At 37.0% G+C, this 25,615-nt stretch overlaps 1 protein-coding gene across 1 annotated transcript in view; it reads left to right on the forward strand.

Moving 5' to 3' along the window:
* Nucleotides 1–248: 248 nt before the first annotated feature.
* The window catches only part of LOC120534880 (protein BANP-like), a 196,909-nt gene continuing 171,542 nt past the window's right edge, over nucleotides 249–25,615 (forward strand). The window contains exons 1-2 of the mRNA XM_039762395.1: nucleotides 249–315; nucleotides 510–604. Coding sequence (XP_039618329.1) covers nucleotides 249–315; nucleotides 510–604 — 162 coding nt within the window. The remainder of the gene's footprint in view (nucleotides 316–509; nucleotides 605–25,615) is intronic.

A 25,615-nucleotide genomic window follows, 5' to 3' on the forward strand; every position in this document is an offset into this window, starting at 1 on the left:
GTAGGTGTATGTACTGTATTTAGAAAATAAGCGTAACATTTGGTGTTTTTAGTTAGTAAATGGCTTATGTCTCAACTTCAGATAATTTCTACATTAAAAATGCATTTAAATCATTTTTGTTTCTGGCTTTAAATAAACAAAATAAAATTAAAGGCAATTGTTGTGGTTTCCCCTCTGCTTGTTCCATTTAATTCAGCAGTAAAATGGAGAACTACAATGCTGTTTTTATTTGGCAGGGTGGCTGAATGATGTCTGATCAGGACCTGGTGGAAATGTTGCAGATTGCAGTTGAAGACTTGAGTCAAGATCATCCTGGTAAGTGTTTATTTGCATTTTTGTTCACACTGGCATAAGAAAACTGTATGCAAAATACTGAAGTTATTTAAAAGAGCCACAACTGAGACAAATGGTTAGGGTCAAAGATTTCAAGGGTGTAAAGCTGTGATCATCTTAATAAAATTGAGCAAAATAAATGACACCTTTACCTTTATTCTTTAATGTAAACATAGTGGCCCTTGAAAACCATGATGAAACTGATGATGCAGATAAACCTGAAAGAAAACGTCAGCGATTAGAAATCAGCTGCCTGGACACTCTGATCAAGGTAATGGACAGAATTGTTTTTATTGTAGTATATACGCTAAAATGAATTCTTGAACAATAACTTGCTATTTTTTCCACTTTTCAGGAGAATAAGCTGTGTTTGAATATAACAGTGTGTTTGTACTGCATTTCCTGTAACCAGTATTTTTACACAGTGCATTGGCCTTTTGAAAGTAGGCTTAATATGGAGATATTTACTTTTGGAAGTTATATGTTTTGCGCGGAGTGGACCACCAACATGCATACAGAGCACTATTAGAGCATCCCCCAAGTCAGTTGAACTAAATATTGCTTAGTTTAAATAAAGATATTGCAAGTGTTTTAGTACACAAACATTGTTATATGTATTAATGTACTCTCATCTTTAAATGTTTTATGGTATTACCTTTTTTAACACTGGAATCCCTGAAGCCTATGAAAAAGCTCATAATCCCGGGCCACCTTAAATTCCCTCGCCCCTTTCCATTAGTGTCTTTTGTTTTGCAAATGTGTTGATCACAAGCAGCAAGCAGCCTGCTATCCCATCCCCCGACCAACACAGCTCAAGTCGCAAAGAAGATTCTCAGAGCTCAGATCTGTTTATCTAGGTGTAAGGTGCCTTGAATTGTATAGGGTGAATAATATATTGTTGTTTGGGACACATACATTTTAATGTGTGTTCTGTGTCTACAACGATGTATGTAAATGGAGGATGACAAGAAATGCGAGGCAAGAAATGTTGAACATATAACTTGAACAGAAACTTTTTTCATGTTCTACTATTAATTGGCCAAATGCTGACATGAAGTGTATAATGTGTGAAGACTGAAGTCCAAATATCTAAAATAAACACTTTCACAAAAGACACAGATATAACAAAACAAGTACACTTTTTTTTAAGAATTTAACCAAAGTAAAAGAAATTAGGATAGGGTACTACACACACCCACATGTCTGCTGGGCTGGTGGAGAGGTAAGAACTGCTGTCTTCAAGCCGAGAGGTGGCAGGTTTGATCCCTGCGCTTTCTTGCATTAACTGTGTTGAGTAGTGAGGGGCTGTTTATTACTACTATTATAGAATAAAAACATACTTTTACTACTATTTGAGTCTGTAACAGCCGGTGTAAATTTATGGTACTTGTAAACGTTAGTGTTACCCTCCTCCTCAAAACCTGATCTGACACTGTTAGTTTTCAATTCAAGATGTGCTATAATGCAGGTGAACTCAGATGAGGATGAGGGCTCTACATCGGAGAAGGAGAACAGAAGTGCTTCCTGCAAGAAACATCCACTCACACATAAGAACAACGCAAGCTGCACCAGGCGTAAAGGCAAAAGATGGCACCGTTTGGATTGTGCAAGATGTCAGGTGTCATCCTGCCAGTGAATCTGCCACATGCATGTCCTTCAATAAAACAGCAGGGCTTACAGATCTATCCAAGGTATTGTGCCAAGTCTTGTTTGTGTTTATATTTTGTGATGGTCTTTTTCATTTATATGTTACTTATACTGTATAAAAGCCAGATTGAATGTTATTTACCTATTTACCTTGATTTATTTACTTATCTTCCTACAGCATAAAGTCACAAGTAGACTGCAGAGCTCTTACTGTGTTTGTATCGACAAGGGCATGCTTACAATCTACTTTAGTACGCAAGTGACTAAAGCTACAGGTGGAAGCTCATGTCTCACTTTAAACAACTGTTGTTATGATTCTGCCTTTGTCCAGAAATGGTTCCATAAGCTTTATGACCTTAGTCTCAGAAAGTGTTTCTCCCCTGGGATGACTGGGATCTTTCCCTGAATAAGGAGTGGCATTGCACATGTGCTTTGTCAGCATGCCTGGGTCGATCAAACACAGGAAGCTGTGCCGTCTACTTGTGACTTTACACTGTAGGAAGATAAGTAAATAAATCAAGGTACATAACATTCAAGCTGGCTTTTATATAAGTAACATATAAATGTTTTTTATATAAAAACCATCACAAAACATAATCATAAACAGAACTTTGCAAAATACCTTGGAGAGATCTGTAAGCCCAGCTGTTTCGTTGAAGGACATGCGTGTGGCAGATTCACTGTCAGAATGACGCCCAACCTCTTGCTGCATCCAAACGGTGCCATCTTTCGCCTTTACGCATGGTGCAGCTGCATTGTTCTTATATATGACTGGATGTTTTTTGCAGGGAGGGCTTCTGTTCTGTTTCTCTGATATATAAACCTCATCATCATCTGATTTCATCTCTGTTACAGCATGTGTTTGTTTGAAAACTAACTGTGGTAGATTAGAGGGAGTGTGAATGTGACTGAGAGAAATAAAAGTTACCATAAATTTACACTTTCTGTTACAGACTCAGATAAATCAAATGTATGTTTTTATTCTATAATAGTAGTAATAAATAGCCGCTCACTACTCAAAACAGTTAATGCATGAAAGCCCTGGCATCGAACCTACTACCTCTCAACTTGGAGACAGCAGTTTTACCTCTACACCAGCCGTATACAGTATGTGGGTGGGTGTGTGTCGTACCCTATACCAATTTCTTTTATTTTGTTTAAATTTTTGAAAAAAAGTGTACTTATTCTGTTATAACTGTGTGTTTTTGTGAAAGTGTTTATTTGATATTTGGACTTCAGTCTTCACACATTATACACTTCATGTCAGCATTTGGCCAGTTATTAGCAGAACATTAAAAATGTTTCTATTCTATTTATGTGTTCAACATTTCTTGCCTCACATTTCCTGTCATCCTGCATTTACATAGATCATTGTAGACATGGAACACACATGAAATGTATAGGGATATATTATTTACCCTATACAATTCAAGGCACCTCACAACCAGATAAACTGATTTGAGCTTGGAGAACTTAGTGTACAACAAGCTGCATCAGTGGGAGGATGGGATAGCAGGCTGCTTGCTGCTTGTGCTGATTGACACATTTACAAAACAATGACGCTAATGTAAAGGTGCAAGGGAATTTAAGGTGGCCCAGGAGTTTTTTCGTAGGCTTCAGGGATTCTAGTGTTGATTGTTTGTATATTATTGTTGTGTATTAAATGAATTTGTTAATGAACCAGACAGTGATGCAGTGATTACTATTACTGTTCTGTTTTACTGTTTATTGGCCTGTCACTTTGTATGGGAAGTTTATATTCTCCTTTGTTCCACATGGATTTCATACTGGTACTTGGAAAGTTTCTTTCATGGCCCAAAGAGGTTGGGTTTAATTAATATTATTGTTGTGTATTAAATGAATTTGTTAATGAACCAGACAGTGATGCAGTGATTACTATTACTGTTCTGTTTTACTGTTCATTGGCCTGTCACTTTGTATGGGAAGTTTATATTCTCCTTTGTTCCACATGGATTTCATACTGGTACTTGGAAAGTTTCTTTCATGGCCCAAAGAGGTTGGGTTTAATTATTATCTTTTAATTGGCTACACATGAATGAGTGTGTTGCTTGCCTGTAATTATGCCTTACAATTTTGTGGCACTCCATTTAGGGTTCGGGTTTGTCTTACACCTAGTATTGCTGGAGTTGGCTTTGGCCCCAGGTTCATGCACACTAAATTATATTAAATGAATACTCCACTCATATTACTTACCCCATGTAGTTTTTAGTAATGTCTGGAAACAAATTTTAATCTGCTGCATTCATGGAGAATGAAGATAACAAAGGGAGCCTGTGTCGACAAGTGCTGGACAACAGCAAACAGTATCAATGTCTTTGAAAAAAAATCTCCCATTAATCTTGTTGCATAATCCACATGTCAAGTTATCCAGTTTTATGCTCACAACATTTAAAGCATATGAATTTTTTTGCTGAAATACTGCTGAACAGATGCCTCCAGAAAATGAAAATAGTCTGCAAACAGAAAGCCCCTTCACATGAGGTTGCACTTTTGGATTGAAGATAAGATTCTTGATCAGTGAATGTGGAGATTGGTAGAGTATTCCTTTAAATTTGAAAATGCATGGATTAATGAAATGTTGTTCCCTTGGAATTTCTTAGTGGTTGGCAATATTTTCACATGTGCATGTAACAAAATTATTAACTGAATTTATGTAAATTTATTTAGGGATGATTTGTGTCTTAGGTAGAGTTCACATTTCCAGACTATTTCAGAATACACCAACTGCTGCACACCAGTGTTTATACCAGAATCCATCAACAGCTATGCATTTCAAAGCTGACTCTTCAGTTTAATATTTTAATTCAAATTGGTGTAATAAGGCAAAGGAGACACAAAAAAGATTTGGGGATCCTCCCCGTATATTGTAGCAAGATGATAAGTCTTAAAAGACTGAAACCGTTCTTTGGAACTGTAAAATAACAGAAAACAAAAAGATGAGTTAATGGAGGGTTCTTATATTAAGGAGGCAGAAAGTTGGAAGTGAGGTCATCAGGATGGGATGGAAGTGAAGAAGGAGTTATTCTTCTGTAGGTCTGTAGTAAGAAGATAAAGGTATTAATACTTATTACCAACCCTTTTCTAATGTTTTAACACCTTGAATCGGACCCTTTGGCTGATCCCAAAGCACGCGTGTGTGACATTGGACAACATTGAATCACTACAAATTGCAAGATGTTATGGTTCAGAAATGGAAACTGGTGGATTGTCACCTATTTGTTGTGGAAAATATTTCTTTTGTGTGTCTATCACTAAAAATGGATTTTGGTTCCTGTTCCACTCTTTATAGAAGCATTTTAGTGAACTTTAACTCTTGATATCATAAAAATAGTAACGTTAACAATTTACAACATACTTGATGGCAATCCCTTTGTATTATTATGCCCCATTTGTGTATCTTTTCAATCTACACAGTTTTATTTGTTCATCTACAGCATTTTTATATGAATTAATTAAAAAAAGAAAACATAAAATTATATTTGGTAACTAAAACCAGTTCCTGGAAATTCTCAACAAAGAAAAAGTGGAAAATGCTTTGCCTAACTTATAATTTGTGTAGGAGAGATCTTAAGGGGTATACATTTAAATGGATGGGAATGGGGGGTGTTTTGGGGATAAAAATGACAATGTAAACAATGATTTCATATCACAAAGATTTTTTTTTTGTAAGTTTCTATAATATTATAATATCCTTTTAAAATTCTGAATAATAGCAGAAGTCAATTTTAGACAGTTTCATTGTGGATATTTCAGCGCTATGGCTAGAGTGAGAGTTTCAGATAGATAAATGAAATGAGATAAATGAAACATTATAAAATTTGATCTAAATCTACCATCCCAAGAGATTTAAAACATTATTATTATCATGCCACAAAGCTATGCTCAGTTTTCTTGCAAAAGATCTATAGGCAGCCTCTCCCAAAAGTATGCTGCAGTGGGCAAAATGCATTATTGCATTTATGCTCATTACATGCACAAAGACAGCTCAGGAGAGGGCATGTGTTTTTCAAATACACCTTTGTTAAGGCACCAACTGTCAGTCACCATACGGGGGTAAATGATGTTATATTGTTGAAGATATGTTGAAGTTGAGAGAGCTGTTCAGAAAGTTGTCAGTTTATTTTAATTTGCCAAAACCTTAAGTGTAGATCATGAAAATGTACACATCTAAACGTAAAATAAATAGTTGCAGTGATACATTATATTTGTCTTTGTTAGATGTGGCAATTTAAAGAAAGTTTCCTTGCAGTTTCTGCACCTAAAAAGAAGTTGATGTGTTAAATAAAGGATTTCATTTAAAATCTGGAAGGTGCTGACTATCAATAGCCCCAAAAGACCAATCTTTCTCTTTTTGTTTCTATCTCCATCCAATGGCTATGTGTCATCTTTGTTTTAAGGAAATATTTGAGTAAATTTAGGGTCTTTGTTTTGTTTAAGAAAAGAATGTAATTATTGCTGTGTTTACACTAGAATTTAGACATGTTTTGGAAATTTAGGAATAAGCATTCTGTAAAGGTGATGTGAAAGTTGATTTGAAAAGTTAAATAAAATGTAAAAAACAGTGTTTTCATGGTTGTTAAATAGTTTTCTGTCTAAAAAGGGAACAGATTTTTGAAAAGCTTAGCCATTAAAGTGGTATACAGCAGCAGACATTTTTCAACATGCTTTATTTTTTAAATATTCAAAATAATTATTGTTGTCAAAATAGACTGATTGTTTGGTTACACAATTGTTTCTAATTATTCTAAAGTAAAATCATATTGATGTCATGTATTCTGGAAATATGCAGGTTAGAAGATGCAAAGGTCCAGTAAAAATGACAAACTTTACTGAGGTTGTCCCAGTTTTTTCTAGATACTATATTTAGTCATAGAAGATGACTAAGTTTAACATTTGAGTTTAACACAAATAAAATCACTTGCTTTTCTGCAAAATGAAAACAACCTGACGTTTCCTCAACAGACTTTTCTGTTGTGGAGTATTGAGGTGGTTAGATATTTACATGATGCTTTGCCAGTAAACCATTTCTTTCACAGAAAAGAAAAAAACTTAAAAAAAAGTGACAGTTTAATGTGAAACTGAATACATAAGCCACATAGCGAGTTTAGTTAATATATTGGTAACTTTTAACATTTTAAGGTAATTGTATGTGTGTTCATTGCAAAAGCAGTGCCACAAGTGCTACTAAGTTTTTTCTTTTTATATACAGTAACACTATTTATTTACAGTTTATTATTATATACAGTGAACCTTCGTTTATTACAGTTAATCCGTTCCAGACTCTACCGTGATAAATGAATTTTTGCGAAGTAGTATTCTTTATTTATAAATCGAATATTTTCGCAGAGTATAGAAAACCTGTTTACGACCTTCTAAATACGTTTTTTAACATTATTAGAGCCCTCTAGACATGAAATAGAAATAACACCCTTTAGTCACCATTACACTCGTATTACCCAATATATTAGATAAAATAAGAGAAAATAAGACAAATTAGACATTACAAATATCATATTACTAGGCTCACTCGCCTTTTAAGGCGACCGACTTTTATCCTCAATTTTTGTGCGCTCCATGTGTACATCAGGCATGTAAGTGTAGGGAATGAGAACATCAAAGTGCCCATTCATAACATCTCCCATATACCAAAGTTTTTTTTTATCCCCTCAAGTGCCTGTCCAAAGTCGTACAATGTCAGCCCGAATCTGTACCCCTAAAGACGGAGTTTCATGCACTAAATAAGCTATAGATGAGAATAAGCAAGCACCATCTCCCCAGATATTTACTATGCGGTGAGGCATTTGTACTCCATCAACATTAATTATTTCCAGAGACATAATTTTGTCTATTTTTCCAGCGCATCGCGCACAAAAGCAAGGGAACGATGAGAGCACCAGAACTCTGCTCACATCGCGTCGCTTCGTACCTCAAGCCGCAAGTAGTAAGTCTGTAATAAGCGGACTACCGCTACGCTTTGCACTCACGGGACGAAAGGACAATCCCGATTGCTTTTATATAGTAGATTATTGTACTGTACATTTAATTGCACGTAAACACACATAGTTCTTACACACAACCACTAACCTGTGAAGGCACGACCTCAGTAGGAGAGTCTTCAGAGGTGGTGCAGTATCTTCAGCAGGTGCGTTGTTGTCTTCTTCCGCTGAAGGAGTACTAGGACTAAGCAGTGGGTGTCTGGGTGCGCGGCTGATGAACATCTTGATAGGCTGTTGCTGGCACTGTCTTTTCATATACGTGAGGATGCTTTTGTAGGGTATTACCATCTTTAATCATATCCAAGAGTTTCACCTTCTCCTGGATAGTAAGCATCTTCCTCCGGCGCTTAGTTTTATTGTCAGAAGGCTTAGAAAAAGCAGCACGTTTAGGAGCCATCGTAGGGCTTAGGTAAAAGTTCTCAGAAAGCGCATGCGTAGTGACGTAAGCGTGTATGAGAAAAAAATCGTGATAGAGTGAAGCCGTGAAAGTCGAAGCGTGATATAGCGAGGGATCACTGTAAATGTATTTTAAAAAACTATAATTTGTTTAAAATATCTACAAATAGTTTTAAAAACACGTTTATGAAAATATTAAACATTTGTTTTATGCATTTTATATGTTTAATATTAAGTTGAAATAATCTATTTTTTTTACAATCTAACTAATCAATTAATTGCCGGATAATTCAAGTATCAAAGTACGTGTTAGTTGTAGCCCTAGTGAAGTCTGCATGTTTATCCAGTCAAAGTGGGCTTTTTTTCCACTTTTGCAAAGACATGCATGCAGTACTAAACTGAAGGGTTGTTTTCTCCAGCCTTATTTTTTAGTTTAATTTCTTTCCATTTGTGACATTTATCAAGGTTTCAATGAATATCATGCTGTGTGACTGAATAACTGTTTTTAACTTGCTGGCGTAAGTGCAGAATACAGCTAACTTTCCGTTTGATAGTAAGTCTTGCCTTGTGCTGGACTTAAATGGGTCTAAAAGACTTATGGGTGGGTTCAAAAAAAAAACAAGCTGAAAGTATTCTTAATTGTCACACCAGAATCAAAGTGCACAAAATTAAAATAGGAGCAGCAGTGGACAGCATGAGCTCTGACTCATCATAAACATGGTGGGGTTGAGAGAAGCAAAAACGACAGGCTAAACATACGAGGGATATCCAGAAAAAAAGGTTACAAGTGCCCTGGAGGGTGCAGGGAATTTTTTTTTCGAAGGTTGGCATACCTGCGTGTAGGGGGGTCCTAACGGTCAAAATAAGCCCGGGACTACGTCAGTCAGTTGTGAAATGTCATCACAGCAAGCGAGTTCGTCAACCTCTGCTGAGGCTGTTTGCTTCACCTACCGCCGATGCGAGATTCGTTTGGTCATCAAGTTCCACACTTTGCGTCGCGAATCGCGTCCGAGATCCATCGTCGGCTTGTGGAAACTTATGGACCTGAGGTAATGTCACGTCAGCATGTTTACAAGTGGGTTAGGTACGACAAAGAAGGTCGTACTGACACTCATGACGAAGAAAGGAGTGTGAGGCCGTCTTTTGTTTCAGAAAAGCTTCTGCAGCAAGTTGATGAAAAAATTCGCAGTGATCGTCGTGTGACGATTGACACCCTTCATGAAATGTTCCCACACATCTCACGAAGTCTCATGGGTGAAATTGTCTCAGACAAACTTGATTACAGGAACAAGATGGATGCCAAAAATGTTGACTCCAGAACATTGCCAAAATCGCGTTTTGGCTGCACGTGAATTTCTTCAGCGTTATGAAATCGAAGGTGAGGCGTTCCTTGACTCTATTGTGACTGGAGACGAAACTTGGATATGTCACTATACTCCTGAGTCCAAAAGGCAGTCCCAACAATGGCGCCATACCCATTCCCCATCAGCCAAAAAATTCAAAGTTCAGTTTTCAGAGCGGAAGATTATGGCATCTGTCTTTGGGACAGAAAAGGGTTTTGTTGGTGGATTTCATGGCCAAAGGGACCACCATCAATGCTGAAACATATTGTGAGTCCCTAAAAAATTGAAAAAAAGATTAAAGACAAAAGGAGGGGAATGCTGACTCGTGGTGTGTCCCTCCTTCACGACAACACCAGACCCCATACCGCTCATGTCACTCAGGACCTGCTTGTGTCCTTTGGATGGGATATTGTTACCCACCCACCCTATTCTCCGGACCTTGCGCCCTCAGATTTTCACCTTTTCACCAAACTGAAAGAATTCTTGGGTGGGAAACGTTTTTCCAACGATGAGGAGGTGAAGGAGACACTGGAGAAGTGGCTTCCCGAGGTGGAGTGGAGCGTATTCGACGAGGGTATAAAAAAGCTGGTGCCCAGGCTGAAGAAGTGCATCGAAGTTGACAGCGATTATGTTGAGAAATAAACACATATTTTGGAACATACCCTGTAAATTTGGTTGAAATATATTCATTTTTTGATTTTTAACAGCTGTTGTAACCTTTTTTTCTGGATATCCCTCGTAAATAAGATGGCACTAGGTCAGAAGAAATCCAACCAGTCCCAAATATCATAAATTTGATAAGTACAGTACTGGGACAGTATAATGTATGTTCTAGAGCAATTATGGAGACATGTTTTGGCAAATTGGAACACTTGTTATTTATCAGGCAGACTTTAAAGTTCAAAACTATCATTTTCAAAAACTTCCTGCAAGTTATTGGATTTACATTTTTCACTTTATTAATATTCGCTGAATATGATTCCAACCAGCAATCTGTTATAATCCTGGTTTCCTGTAGTACTGTACACCATGCAGAAGAAATTAAACTGCTTAAAAAGAAGCATCTTTAGAATTGACTTCAGGAAGTTGTCTTCAACTGAAGAAAATGTAAAGGTTTTCTTACTTCACAGTGAGAGGATTCAGGTACAGTGCTTGCACCGCTGTGTAAAACTAATTCACATCAATTTCCTTTACATGTTTGTAAATTACCAATATCAGACCATAACAGTATCCTAAATTTTGTCATTGTAAATTACATCCTTATGCCGGTAAATCAAGATTTAATACATGACAATTTTATGATCAGTTGACTGCTAAATTGAAGAAAGTTTCAATTTTGGCTTAGTAAGGATTCTGTCATTTAAGTTACCATTACTAATTCAAGCATCAGGTGGACAAAGATGCATACAGTGATTTCTGCGCATGCTTTCTGGACTGCTGATAAGAGGATTGCAGCCCACTGTGCGCAAGCATCCAGCTGTGAAAGTGACTTTCTACCTTGTGCACACAGTCTGCTAGTTTTTGTATTAACTTGTGTTAGTGTCTGTCAGAGGTGAAAAAGAGGAAAATATACAAGTTGGTTTAATTGCTCTCAAGGTACAGTGTGAACTAATTCATAGTTGAAGTCGCACATAAAGTTTCTCTGTTTTAAGATAGTCGAGCTTGCAAATTCACCAATTCTTTTCAATGGGAGATTCTGAAAATTTCAAAACTGTGTCCAGCACAATCTGTTACTGATATTTCAGTGAAAATTGAGTTGTCTTGACAAACTTCCTTGGAGAATATGTGTGTCAGACTTCAATTAAATTGGTCCATGATGGGCCTAGATGTTTGATGTGGACAGACCGGGAGACTATTGGCTATCCCAATATGTGTGTTTTGTATTATACGTGAATGTACCTAAAAAACACAATTCCCAGCTTACAAATAAAAATCTACAAAGTAAAACAACAGTTAGGACTGAGCTAAATGCACTCCCCTTACAATGGGGAGAGTTAGGACTGAGCTAAATGCACTCCCCTTACAATGGGGAGAATGATATTGTTAACAGTGCAAAAAGAGTTTTCTTGTGGCCAAAGCTGGATCTCCTCTAGGACCTCAGATACAGTGCTTTCTTCTCAGTTAATCTGAATAACAGTTTTATTGTATCATTGGATTACTGCTTTTGTACTTCATTTTGTCACATTATGGGTTGTGTTTAGTCATTCAGTCATTTTCCAACCCGCTATATCCTCACAGGGTCATGGGGGTCTGCGGGAGTCAATCCCAGCCAGCATAGGGCACTAGGCAGATACAAACCCTGGGCAGGGTGCCAGCCCACAGCAGGGTTGTGTTTAGACATGGTGAATTTTGAAAAGACAGTTTTCCCAATTTCCTTTCATGCTGAAAAATTTCTGAGAAATATACATGTCCAAAAGGGATGCACACTGTTGCCAAATCCTTAAGTAACAATGTGGCTTTCTTTAAACTCCTCATAAAACTTGGCATGTGAAATTAAATTTTAGCCTTTGGATTATATTTTATACTGTAACAGCATAAGATTTTGGCCTCTGGACATGGACAGTGGCAGCCTTCTCTGTGTTGGTCAAACATGCAGATATGAATTTTATTGCACTGTGAACACATGACAATAGCTGTGAAATGAAATGATTTTATCAAACAAAACCTTGCATTTTTCAAAAAGCCAATGCACCTCAAACACCTAAGCCATGATGAAACAGAATGAAACATGATTTTGTTTTAGCTCATGCCGAGACAATATCCAGAATATGGAAGAAAGAGAATGGCTCTTTCTTGAAGGTAAATATTTATTCAAGTTCATTTAATAATGAGGCACTTATAAATTTAGGCATCACTGTCAATATAGTGTTGTGGTTTGTAGCAATTTTAAATCAACATTGAATGAATCAACTTTAAATAAGTTTTATAGCATTATCGAGCACCACCATTTTTGTCTTCTTCTATAATAATGCAGAGAACTGCGGTGATGTCTAAGCCACCCCTACGGTGTCCACAGTCCATGGGTTCTGTTATTCAACAAGAAATCCAGTTTATTAATGTGTGATTGACAAGTATTTGTGAAACCGCACTAAACCAAGAAATACAAATTAATAACATTCATAGTTCCATCCCAACAAAGAGAGTTACTTGTTTTTACTTTGGATAAAACTGTATTGTATACATATCAGAAGCCTCCATGTGACAGGGGAGCCTCTTCCCAGCAGCTCTATCCAGTGGCACACAAAGACCCCATGAAAACTATCTATTAAAACCATAACCCACATGTAGCACTGTGGATGGCCAAAAAAGGAGTGCCACCAGAACGGTGCTGCCTCTCTGCATACCAAGGGAACACATAGCCCTGGTAAGTAGTCTTCCACTGTCTATCCATTTTGTTTCCTGCTCATACAAGGAAACACTATTTATCCCAAGCAAGGTGCCTGCCTTTTGTAACAATGGTTATAATTAAACATAAGTTGCATTCTATATATTCTTTTAAATGTTTGTGTACCTTTTTATTGGTACTTTTCGAATTGCTGCCACTATTGTGAGTAGACCTGCAGGTAAGAATGGCACAAGACAGTAAATTAAACATATGGCAAGTCATTTTAACATTTAATGTCTCATATTAATTTTTATTTGTGCCACTTCTCACTGGTTTAGTTCTCTTTTCCTGTTTTTTTTTTTAATTTGTCTTTAATAGTTGTCATTTAGGGCAACACGGTGGTGCTGCTGCCTCGTAGTATGGAGACCTGGGTTGTCTTCCCGGGTCATCCCTGTGTGGAGTTTGCTTGTTTGTGCTCCCGTTTCCTCCCACAGTCCAAAGACATGCAGGTTAGGTGCATTGGCGATCCTAAATTGTCTCTAGTGTGTGCTTTGTGGGTGTATGCGTGTACCCTGCGGTGGGCTGGCGCCCTGCTCGGGATTTGTTCTTGCCTTGCTCCCTGTGTTGGCTGGGATTGGCTCCAGCAGACCCCCGTGATCCTGTGTTAGGATATAACGGGATGGATGGATGGATAGTTGTCATTTATGTTATTTAACCAGTTTTATAAATCTTCCCTGCGAAAAGAGACACTTTGATATACATTCTGTTTCCAGCTTGTACTGTAAACAGCCTGTGGTTCTTGGAGTGAATGATAGATGTGGTAGTTTAAAGTGGATCAGATAGTGTTTCTGCTGGTTGGATTTATTATACCTTATTGACTGTATTGATCTTTCTGACTCTGGATCCTCCTAGTGTACTTGTTAATTTCAATTCAACTGTTTAGTGACCCCCCAACACCAATATTCATCTTCAGTCTTCAGTATAAAATTTTTCACTTCTATGTGCAAATTATACGGGTAAAAAGCATATTTGCTCTTTGTAATCATGCTGATTAAGTCACTGCTCACTTTACTTTGGCTTATTGTCTAGGCATTCTCCAAAAAAAGAAAATGACAAAATAAGCAATCATGTGAAAACAGTGTAAGAAGATATAATATTAGCTTGAGGTTTCAAACATGATAAGCATAATTGCATAGTCTTAATGAGAAGAAGGGGCTTGCATCAAATGACATCAGTATCTGGTGTAAGGTTCGGTAAAGATAGCCTTAATGTGGGTGTCATGTTAGCCTAAGTCAGTGTTTTGTTTTGGTTGCAGCAGCAGTGACAGCTGAAAATCCTCTTTTGCTCAAGTTTGCAGAAAAAAGTGAAGTAGCAAAAATCTCTTGGGTCCTAACTTAAAGAGAAATAGTCTTCCAATTTAATTGACAACAATTTGAAATGATTGATCACAATGAATTTCAGTTGGTTTGAGTTGTAGTCTTTATTTCTCTTTTCTTTCTTTAATTAGCATGTTTACTCATAAGAGTTAAAAAAAAATCAAAAAGTAAATGCAATAATACTAATAATTTTAATTAATGCACGCAACTAGTTGCACAGTGATGATTGGCAACACTGCATGCATCTAACTAAAGAGATGTTTAGTAAGTACTACGACGCACAGTGGAATTTCTGGATTGTGTGAGCAGTGCAATTCCAGATCCAGTATTGCACTGAGTTCAGACCCCTTGGTGTTCATTTTTCAGAAACTGCAACTGAGCAAGGTATTATGACTTACTGCTTACAAAACTACTGTACATTTTTGCAATACCCTGAACACAGTTTAAGAAACACTGGACTAGTTGAAGTAATTGAATGACCAACAGTAACAAAAGTAACATTTGGTTATTTCTGGTTTGTATTTTAAGTAATGTTACATGGTTTATTAGCAGTAAAAAAGTATTGTGGTGTTTAAAAATGTACTATACCAGCATTTTGCAAAATTTCGTAATGTTGATACATGCAAATTAGCATGAAGTTTCTTTTTGTTCCATCCTTCCGTCCATTTACTTAACCTGCTTATTCAGGGCATGGTCACAGAGCATCTTAAGCTAGTCCCAGCAACTGAACCTTAACCAGCGTTTCTTTAAGAACAGCTGAACACTGGAACAATCTAGACAAAAACAGGCCATTCAGCCCAACAAAGCTCACCAGTCTTATTCAGTTAAATTCTTCTAAAATAATGTCAAGTCTAGTTTTGAAAGTCCCTAAAGTCCTTCTATCTATCATATTACTTGGTAGCTTATTCCATGTATCTATGGTTCTCTGTGTAAAGAAAAACATTTGTGCAAAATCTACGCTTCACAAGGTTCCAACTGTATTCCCATGTTCTTGATGAATTCATTTTAAAATAACAGTCTAGATCCACTAAACTAATTTGCTTTTAAACACTTTAATTATGTCTCCTCTTAATTTTAAGGCTAAGCTTTTAATTTTTCCTCACATTTTCTGTCATCCTACACTTACAAAAATCGTTGTAAACACGGAACACACATGAAATGTTTGCATTCCAAATAACGATGTATTATTTACCCTATGCAGTTCCAGACACCTTCAGACTTCAGCTCTGAGAATTTTGCATCTGACTTGACTTCATCTGTCTCAGTGGGGGATAGCAGGCTGTTTGCTGTTTGTGCTGATTGACACATTTGCATAATAAAAAAACTGATTACAAGGCACGAGGGAGTTTAAGGTAGCCCAGCATTACGAATATTTCTATAGGCTTCAGGGATGCTAATGTTAACAAAATTAATTCATATAATATTGTAAAAACCAGCATATGCAACTCAGAGGTACTGGAGTTTTCTAAGTTTTACTTCAGAATCTTTTGTTCCGTAACAAATGGTACCTTTCTTATACTACGTTATCTGGGTTATGGAGCATACTTCAAAAACAATAAAAGAAATCTTTCCCTACCATATGGTTTATCTCCTGCCACTTATGATCTGTTGTTCTCAACAGCACTCCTACTTATTGTCTCCTGACTCCCTACTCAAAACTTCCGTCAGTTGCACCTCCCTTTGTCTCCTAACTTCTCCTGTCACTCATCTCCTAAGAGGCGTTACCACCACTTAAGAACAGAAGCCCTTCACCCAGTCCCAATGCTCATACCATTCATTCCACCCTTTCTACTCCCCCACATCACAAGTTGCCTGCATATCACAATATTTTAATAAAACATAACAGAAATTAAAAAGAAAATTACAGTACAGAAGAACATTAACATTAATACAGAATAACATTACTGTCAATGGGTTTCATTTTTGACATATTTTTCAATTTTGTCAACATCACGCTTTACACCGCTTACTGTTGTTCTTCATACTCCGTAAACTTTTGCCATTTCGTAAATTGTTAATATTTTGAATTTTTTGTGACAATTCCAACACCACACGCAAACATTTATTAGCCATAACAATGTGTACTAGATTAATTATAACAAAAGAGAAAAGCAATGAAACGCTATTAAAACTGAAGTTACATAACTGACACTGATTTCAAAATGCAGCATGACACGTGGTTATGGGGAGGAACACTACATGCTAGCACAAGGGGAAGTTGTTCCAATCTGAATAACTAATAGCATACTGCATGGCAGTAGTAGTACACTAATAGGTAGGGTCTGTCGTGGGCATTTTTTTTCATCTTTTGGCCTTGATAGTTAGGGGAGACTGACGGTTAATTGAGCAATGGATAATCAAAGCTTTACAAAATTGTGTTTAAAAAAAGGTGCTATTCCAGCAGTTTGCAAAATTCAGTAATGTTAGTTCTTAGAAATTAGAATAAAGTTGCTCTATGTTCCACCCATCCATCCATTTTCTTAACCTGCTTTTTCACGGCTGAGTCACAGAGCATCTGAAGCCAGTCCCAGCAAGTGAACGTTAACCAAGGTGTCTTTAAGAACAATTGAACAATCTAGATATGAACAGGCCATTCAGTCCAGTGAAGTTCAACAGTCCTGTCCACTTAATTCTTCCAAAATAACATCAAGTCTTGTTTTGAAGGTCTCCCCATTCCCTAGTTTAAGTAATCCTTGATTAACCTTACACACCTCCCAAACAAGTTGGTACCCCTCTAGTTCAAATGTAACACATTGTGACAGAACAGGTGACATCTTTTCCAAAAGGAATTCCAATGCCCCATTAACCTATACCTTTCTACCCTACACCAAGATTTAAGTTGTCTAATCTCGTTAATCTTACCTTGACTGGCATTGTCAGGTCTGCTCCTCAGCCTGTCACCTAACGATTTTTAATTTTGATTGCAGAAGTGACAGACTTCCCTTATGTATGTCATTTTTTGCAACATGGGCAGTGACATCTGGGTCCACCCCTGCTCTGGCCAAGACCATATTAACCCTTCCAGGGAGGTCTTCCACCTGTTCCACCAAACAGTGTGCACCCTTTACCCTGTGCCTTGTGACCTTGACCCACCTATCTCTAACCTGTCTTGTCTGGATTCTCTTTCAGCGCCATCTTAGGGGTGCACACTATTTCTCTGAAAGATACCTTGGCCACTCTCCACTAGCACCGTTTGCATTCCTTCGTATAAATGAATCGTAAAAGCTGTCGCCTGCTTAATTGCTGTACTTTCCTGACCACTAAGTATAGTTCAGTCTAGTAAATTTATTTTTTCACCTTTTTTCCTTTTTACTAAGAAAAACTTGCTTACTGAATATATCCTGCTAGTTCATTTCTTAACTGTCTTTTCTGCACTTACACTTGCTGCTGCTTCCTCCAGCAATACAAGAGCAACATGGACGGACAGCATGGAGCAGGCATGGTCATTGTCTCCATGCTGTGCTGAATCTGTGTAACAAGTGGAAAATGAAGTCACACTAAACTGAGCTCTGTTACATACTTGTCAATTTATTTTACAAAAGGAGAGATGGAAACTGTTGATAATAAAATAGTGAACACTAGTCTTTCCCAACTTATTGATTAAAAAAGGCAGTCATACATGAGATATGGTAATAATTTGTTCATCATGCAAATGAAAACAGAGATATTACAGCACCTGTATGCATACAGTTTTAGAAGGCACATTGAATCTTGAAAATCTTCCACATTTTCTTAAACTTTAGATAATTGTATTCCATTGGTTTAAGAAAGTGCAAAATTTTCACACAGCTGGATTTCACAAAGGCCACATTTGAGGCTCATTTAATGAACGGACACAAACATGGCTGGTCACCTTGTTTGCGGAATATTTTCTTTGTAATTTGCCTTGCGGCCAGGTTAGACAAATATTTTTTCCAGCACGCCATGATTCTTTGAGGCTATAGCAGCCATGCACAGAACTTTAAGGCTTTTTCTGCTTCGGGCATGATGTCACAACCTGATCAGTACTATAGCCTTCCACCCCACAGTATTTTTCTCTAAGGGGTACATTAGCTGACCATAAAGAGAATATTATGAGTAGACCACCAGATATACAACACTGATCCCTGTGGCATATCATGGCTGATTTGCATGCATGATTAGCCATGTACTGTGGCCACAATCCAAAGCAAGTCTTATAAGCCATACAATAGTGATTTGCCAGACTCACTGCAAAATGAACTCCATAGGCTCATCACTACTAATCAGTGTGATTCTGTAAAGTGTGATGCAAAACATCTTAATAAATATAATTAATGCCCAATGTTGTCTAATCAAACACACATTTTTTATTCATTACTTTTTCAGTAATTATTTTTTATTGACCACAGGTTAAATACATCATCGATATATTTCACAACAGTTAGGATTGTACTAATGTTTACATGGTCTAGGTTCCCATTTCTGACTTTATTAGTAATTAGCAATTTATTAATTTTATTTTCCCCTTCTACAGAAGAGCTCAAACATTAAAAGAACACAAAACACTGCATTAGCTTTGGCTAGCCAGTCTAGCATTGAACATAATTACTGATTGACCGACTGTAATCAAGTGCTCTGCTGATTAATGATGGAGTTTCACCTCTCTTTGAACTTTTTATTATTTCTACTTTATTTTCAATGGTGATGGTTTTTCTCTTCTTTACTGTATCACCAACACTTGCATCAGATTTGTATTTCAGAGACATTCTTGAAGGGTGAAAACAAAAGGTTAAGATGAGTTCTTCTGCACAGTGCTATACACGCTATCACAGCAGGAAGGCACCTGTCAACACGTCTGATACTGATGAGAGACAACTTCCTGCTATGTGCGTAACAGTACAAGCAGGCTTACTATTGAGAACTACCAGCTGTGTGTGCTGGGCGGGCAGTGAAATACCCCCCTCCGCTCCATCTAGCCTGCGTCCAGTCAGGAGCAGTAGCTGTGGCAGCGTAGTGGGTGGGCAGCGAGCCATTGTCCTGCACACGAGTGATAACTGTGGCCCCGGTGACTATGGACCACGGGTCACCGCTTGCCACAGGGAGCCGCCCGAGGGACACTACACTGCACAAGCAGAGAAATCGCCCCCCTCCAGCCACCACTTGCAGCATCCCCAGGCCGAAGATGACGGAGTGGCAGTTACTGAGGCGCATGTGTCGCAGCTGTGTCCTCGTTAGTATGTCATAGGTCGGATGTCCGTAACCTGGGGACTACCTGTATTAGTAACCCATGAAACTGAAATTGCTTGTGTCTTGGATCAATATTAAGGGAGATTTAAGCTAACAAAATTTGATCTAATGGATTATGACTTTGACTGGCTCTCACTGGATATAAATTACTCAGAAATGGTTCTCATATTGTTTTAAAGCTCTTTTCCAGCTCTTTGCGTAAATACTATGCTATCCCCAAAATTAAAAATTACCATGTTATGAGTGATTATAATATTAAAAATTGAATAGCGAAAAAAACTCTTAATTTAAAATTAGGCTTTATAAAAAAACTAACACTAAATCCAGAACTAGCAGTGAAAATTTTAATTAATTATTAATTAATAATTTGAATAAAATTAAAAATTACAGTTAAAAATGAATAAAATATTTAATAATACCAAAGTAATTAAAACAAAGTAGAATTAATGGTAAAGTCGGAATGGTTTTAGTTTTTATGTTCAGTTCACACTTTTGACTTCTTGAGAGATACTGGCCTATTAAAAAGGGCCTTCAATTAAGTTAAATCATATTTGAAATAATGCACTCTTTCATTATATGTTTTCATAAAATATAGATCAAGTCTTTTCTTATAAATCTGAAAAACTAACTACTAAACTGAAACTAGATGGGCTCTTAGACCACTCATACGTACAAGCTGTATTGTTTGAATGGTAAGGTGGGAATGTAAAAACATAAACCATGGCTACACTCTCAATTTATACCCCATCGGAGCCTTTGATGCAGCAATTGTGTCTTTGCTTGAAATTGTACTATGTCCATTCTGTTGCCATCACAGGTTCAGCTACCAAAAGCACATCCTAATGACATACATAACAAGAGTATCAGGATGGTATGGGAATAGGTATGATGGAGCTGGTCCATGAGGATGTAAAAAGTTCAGTTTAAACTCTCCAGTGCTGGGAATAGTTTCTTCATCACATCCTAACCATGTTCCTTCCTCTACAGATGTTGAGGTACCAGCCACAGGTTCAGGATTGGAAGGGTCTGCCAAGTCTCTACTGGAAGAGTTAGACTGACAGATCTGTTTATTCTTGGTTGTGAGTTTTGATAGTCCCACACAGCAATTACGGAAGATGCACTGACCTGATCTTAAAAAAAGACTTGGGTGATCCTGTATTGCTATCTCAGGCACATCTCTTAAAGCATGGTTTATTTTCTTGAGATGACATTTGAAAGGGTCACAACACGATTTCTGATTGAGTCTAAACAACTTCTCTACCAAAGACATTGTGAAAATGTTATGCTGCTGCAGCAAAGGCAATGCTTTTATCTCAACTGGGTAATTAACAGGACCTGCTATTGACTGATTACACCTGACTGATTTGCATACCTCACTCCACTCTGATTAATGCAGGGCAGATCGTTGGTATTTATTAACCACATTGGAATTGGCCCTTTTTAAAGCAGCCATTTTACCATGGCAAGCACAGGTGTCACTAATGGCAATAATGAAGCTTTTGATCAATTTCAGTGTAGCATAACTGCAATCTTAATTATATAATTTCTTATACCTGTGTTGCAGTACTATTTCATGTCAATATGGCTGCTATGAAAAAAGGCCCATTAGTGATAATGAAACCATGTGATGCCATCTATATAAGTAATGATATCTAAGCAACAACTCAAAAACGAAAGATCACATTTTCTGGAGATGTTCATGATAGTATAAGTTAGGTTTAGTAAAAAGTTGAACAATTTTAAAATAGTGTTTTTATTTTGCTATTCAATTTTTAATATTATAATCACTCATAACATGGTAGTTTTTCATTTTGGGGATGGCATAGTATTTACGCAAAGTACAGAGCTGGAAAATGGTATGACAACCATTTCTATGTAACTTAATATTTAGGGTGATACAGCCAGTGAAAGTCATAATTCCATCCTCCCACAAATTAGTTCAAACTTTATTAGTTTAAATCTCCCTTAATATTGATCCAAGACACATGCAAATTCAGTTCCATGGGTTACTCATATGACCAAATTCAGCATTCTAAGTTTCGTTAAAATCAGTGATGAGGTCCAAAAGTGTAATGAATTATATTGAAATTAGTCTTATGCTGTTGAAAATAGTGATTTCAGAAATGTGCAGCATTTTAACAGAAAATATGGCATGCCAGGTAGAAATTATTTCTTTAATACCACCACCATTCTGTTACTATTCAGATTTGTAAATACATTTCTTTGAAGGGAAACTATTAATTTGCATTTTATTTTGTGAGAAATTCCAAGTTTTCTGTGAAGTGCTACAGTGTTTTTTTAGTTTTAAGATGTTTTTTAGTTTTATTTTTTATTTATTTTTTGATTTTATTTTTCATTTATAATACATTTTATTGATATAGCACCTTTCAAATGCTTAAAGTGCTTCACAAATTGACTGGAGTACAATGGAAATGAAGCAAAATAGACATTAATAATACAGGATACAAACTAATATCAAACATAAATAAATATGTTAAAAATTTAAGTTAAGTTAAGAAACAAGCAGGAAAAAAGCCATGAAAAAAAAAACTATTTTTTTTATGCTTACTAGGAGTATAAATGTTGATATTATAATCACCTGTGACGATTAGGATAAAAGTAGATTTCATTATCAACATATGCAGGACTAGCATCACCTTTAATGGCTATTTGCTAAATCCTTGGCAAAAAAGGATAACACTCGGAATGAGATCCCCTGATAAACATTTTACCATACTGCGTCAATCTAAATATATTAAGATTATTTCAGTTGTCCAGTCCATTTGCTATTTGCTAATGAAACATTTAACAGATGTTCATCATGGTAGTATGACAGGAATGTGCACTGCAACACCTCAATACTAAAAAACTGATTAAAGCTAAACGTGTGCATGGAGGGTTGGCTCAGTTAATAACATTGCATGGTACATATTTGCTTAATCTGTCACTGCAAAGGTATCAACAATAAACAAGGGATATGTGTGGGAAATAAAATAAATGACTGAAATTCCTACCTTCTTTGGCATATAAAGTTAGTTTTTTTCCTTTGTAAATACTAACTAGATTTTAAAGCTTAGGGTTACTACTGGAACATGACAAAACCTGCATGCCTCTAATTTTCAAACTATTGAAGTGTATTTTACAAAGTAACATGTGGCATGTTTTAATTTGAGCTCCTTTTGTTGAAGTTTAGTGAAAGTTTTCTGCCATTTGCTGTCAGCTGGGCTTCTGTGAGTGATTGTCAGTTATTGCCAATGAAATCAATAGAATATGTAAATGAGAAGAGACAGGGCTTTGGTAGTCGCTCTCAGTTATAGAAAGTAAAGCTAACTGATGGATGAAAAGACCAATGAAATTCATAGATTCACAAATCAATGCTATTCCTTAACCAAATTTATGACTGAGCAGTTTAAATAATCTATACTAATAAAAGGCAAAGCCCTCACTCACTCATCACTAATTCTCAAACTTCCCGTGTAGGTAGAAGGCTGAAATTTGTCAGGCTTATTCCTTACAGATTACTTACAAAAGTTAAGCAGGTTTCATTTCGAAATTCTACACGTAACGGTCATAACGGTCGACAACGTCCGCCATGTTAAATTTTATTATTTATGGCCCCATCTTCACGAAATTTGGTAGGTGGCTTCCCTGCGCTAACCAAAATCGATGTACGTACTTATTTCAGTGGTATGACGCCACTGTCGGCCGCCATATTGAACTTTCCAACGTCACTAATTCTCCAACTTCCCGTGTAGGTAGAAGGCTGAAATTTGGCAGGCTCATTCCTTACAGCTTACTTACAAATGTTAAGCAGGTTTCATTTCGAAATTCTACACGTAACGGTCATAACAGTCGACAACGTCTGCCATGTTGAATTTTCTTATTCATGGCCACATCTTCACGAAATTTGGTAGGTGGCTTCCCTGCGCTAACCGAAACCAATGTACGTACTTATTTCGGTGGTATGACGCCACTGTCAGCCGCCATATTGAACTTTCCCACGTCACTAATTCTCCAACTTCCCATGTAGGTAGAAGGCTGAAATTTGGTACTTATTTCAGTGGTATGATGCCACTGTCGGCCGCCATATTGAACTTTTCAACGGTCTTTGTTACTTATGGGCCCATCTTCAAGAAATTTGGTACGCGGGTTCCCAACGCTAACTGAATCCTACTTACGTACATATATACGTCCATAGCCTGCAGCTCGGTCACCGTGTGAGCCAGGTTGTTGGCTGCGTGCCTATATAAGGCCGTCCGTCACTCCAGTCTCTACATTCCCTTCCTTGCTTTGCCACGGGATTCACGTCTCCCTGCTGAAAACTACAGCCTTTTTATTTAATCCACGGCTTCCCCGCTGTTTTATTGTTCATTTATTACGATTATACTTATTGTGTAGGTAATTTAGACTTACTTTACATTGTTCAGGTACCCATTTCCTTTATCATTCCAACCGTACCCCATTAACATGTCTAATGAGGTGATCGCCATCGATCAAAGAACTGTCACTTACCGAGTGGTTTCCATGCCCGGAGATGGCACCTGCCTTTTCCATTCTCTGTGTTACATATTGCACGGCCATATCAGGCTCACTCTTGATATCCGGAGGAACATTGTGTCTTATGTATTGAATGACTGGGACAGGTTCAAAGTGTGGACTGATGACGGTACAGGAGATAATTATTCTACACAGGAGCACTAGAAGAGTAAAATGCTTAAGCCCTTCACCTATGCATCTGCATGTGAGTTGATGGCTGCCGGTGAATTGTTCGGTTGTCGCTTTCTAGTGTACCGAAATGGCCAAATATTTTACACCTTTCGACAACCGCTAATTCCTCTTAAACATCTTAGATTGACAGGTGACAATTACAGTAGTAGACACTTTGATGTTTATGAATGTTTAAACTCTCAAAAACTGGATGCAAAGTTATCGATGAAACCGGTTTGTGTGCTTACAATGCTTGACAGATGCCGAATGACACTTCAACACAAGTCCTGCAAATACTTGTGTCGTAATTGAAACAAACCATGAAACTGAAACCGATTATGACAGCAGCAATCCAAGCTGTGAGATTTGAGACAAGATTACTTTTCACATGGCCAACTGTACGTTGCATGCTCAAGAGTAAGCTCAGCACACAGCTTGGTCATATTGCAACCGGAGGGCCGAACTGACAATGTGGTATACAAAGAGATCCTTAACAAATAATTATTGGTATATGTTCCCTCAGTTTAAAAAGGTTTAATTTTCTTCTTAATAAAAATTTTAAGGCAGTACTTAGCAGCTGAGTGGTATTTTAGTATATATATATATATATATATATATATATATATATATATATATATATATATATATATATACTCTATATATATATATATACTATATATATATATATATATACTGTATATACTCTATATATATAATCGTAAGCCTAAAAGTGCAATGATTTTGTGCATCGATTTTATGTCACATTTTTATGTCATGTTTTTTGTCAGTCTTTAAATCTGGCTTATACATATATATGTTTGATATCATTCTTTTCAGAATTTATCAAACTTTAATGTGATGTTAGAATTTCAGATTCGTATTCCCTTTTTAAATAAGAAACTAAAAAATATCAAGAGCTCAAAGTCAAAGAGTAGGAGAGCTGCTGTACAGGCTTTTAATGTTCGAAGCACCGTGTGAGATGCAGATCACACAGCACGTCAGCAGCAGCATGCTAGCAGCTGATCAAGCAAAGAGTATTTAAAAAAACCCTATTTGTTTCCCATTGTATCACAGTTTAAGAGGGGGTTTCGGAGGATAAACTGCATCTCCTTGGAGTGCGTTCAGCTCCCCTCTTCACAACGCGAGCGGCAGAGACGCAAAGTGGCTGGCTCAGGAAGAGTGTAGGCGTAACAACATACACATAGATGAATTCTGAGTCAGAGCTCCAACTAGAGTCCACGTGGGTAGTTGTGTTGTGTGTGG

The sequence above is a fragment of the Polypterus senegalus genome, chromosome 9 (assembly GCF_016835505.1).
Source record: "Polypterus senegalus isolate Bchr_013 chromosome 9, ASM1683550v1, whole genome shotgun sequence".
Lineage (NCBI taxonomy): Eukaryota > Metazoa > Chordata > Cladistia > Polypteriformes > Polypteridae > Polypterus > Polypterus senegalus.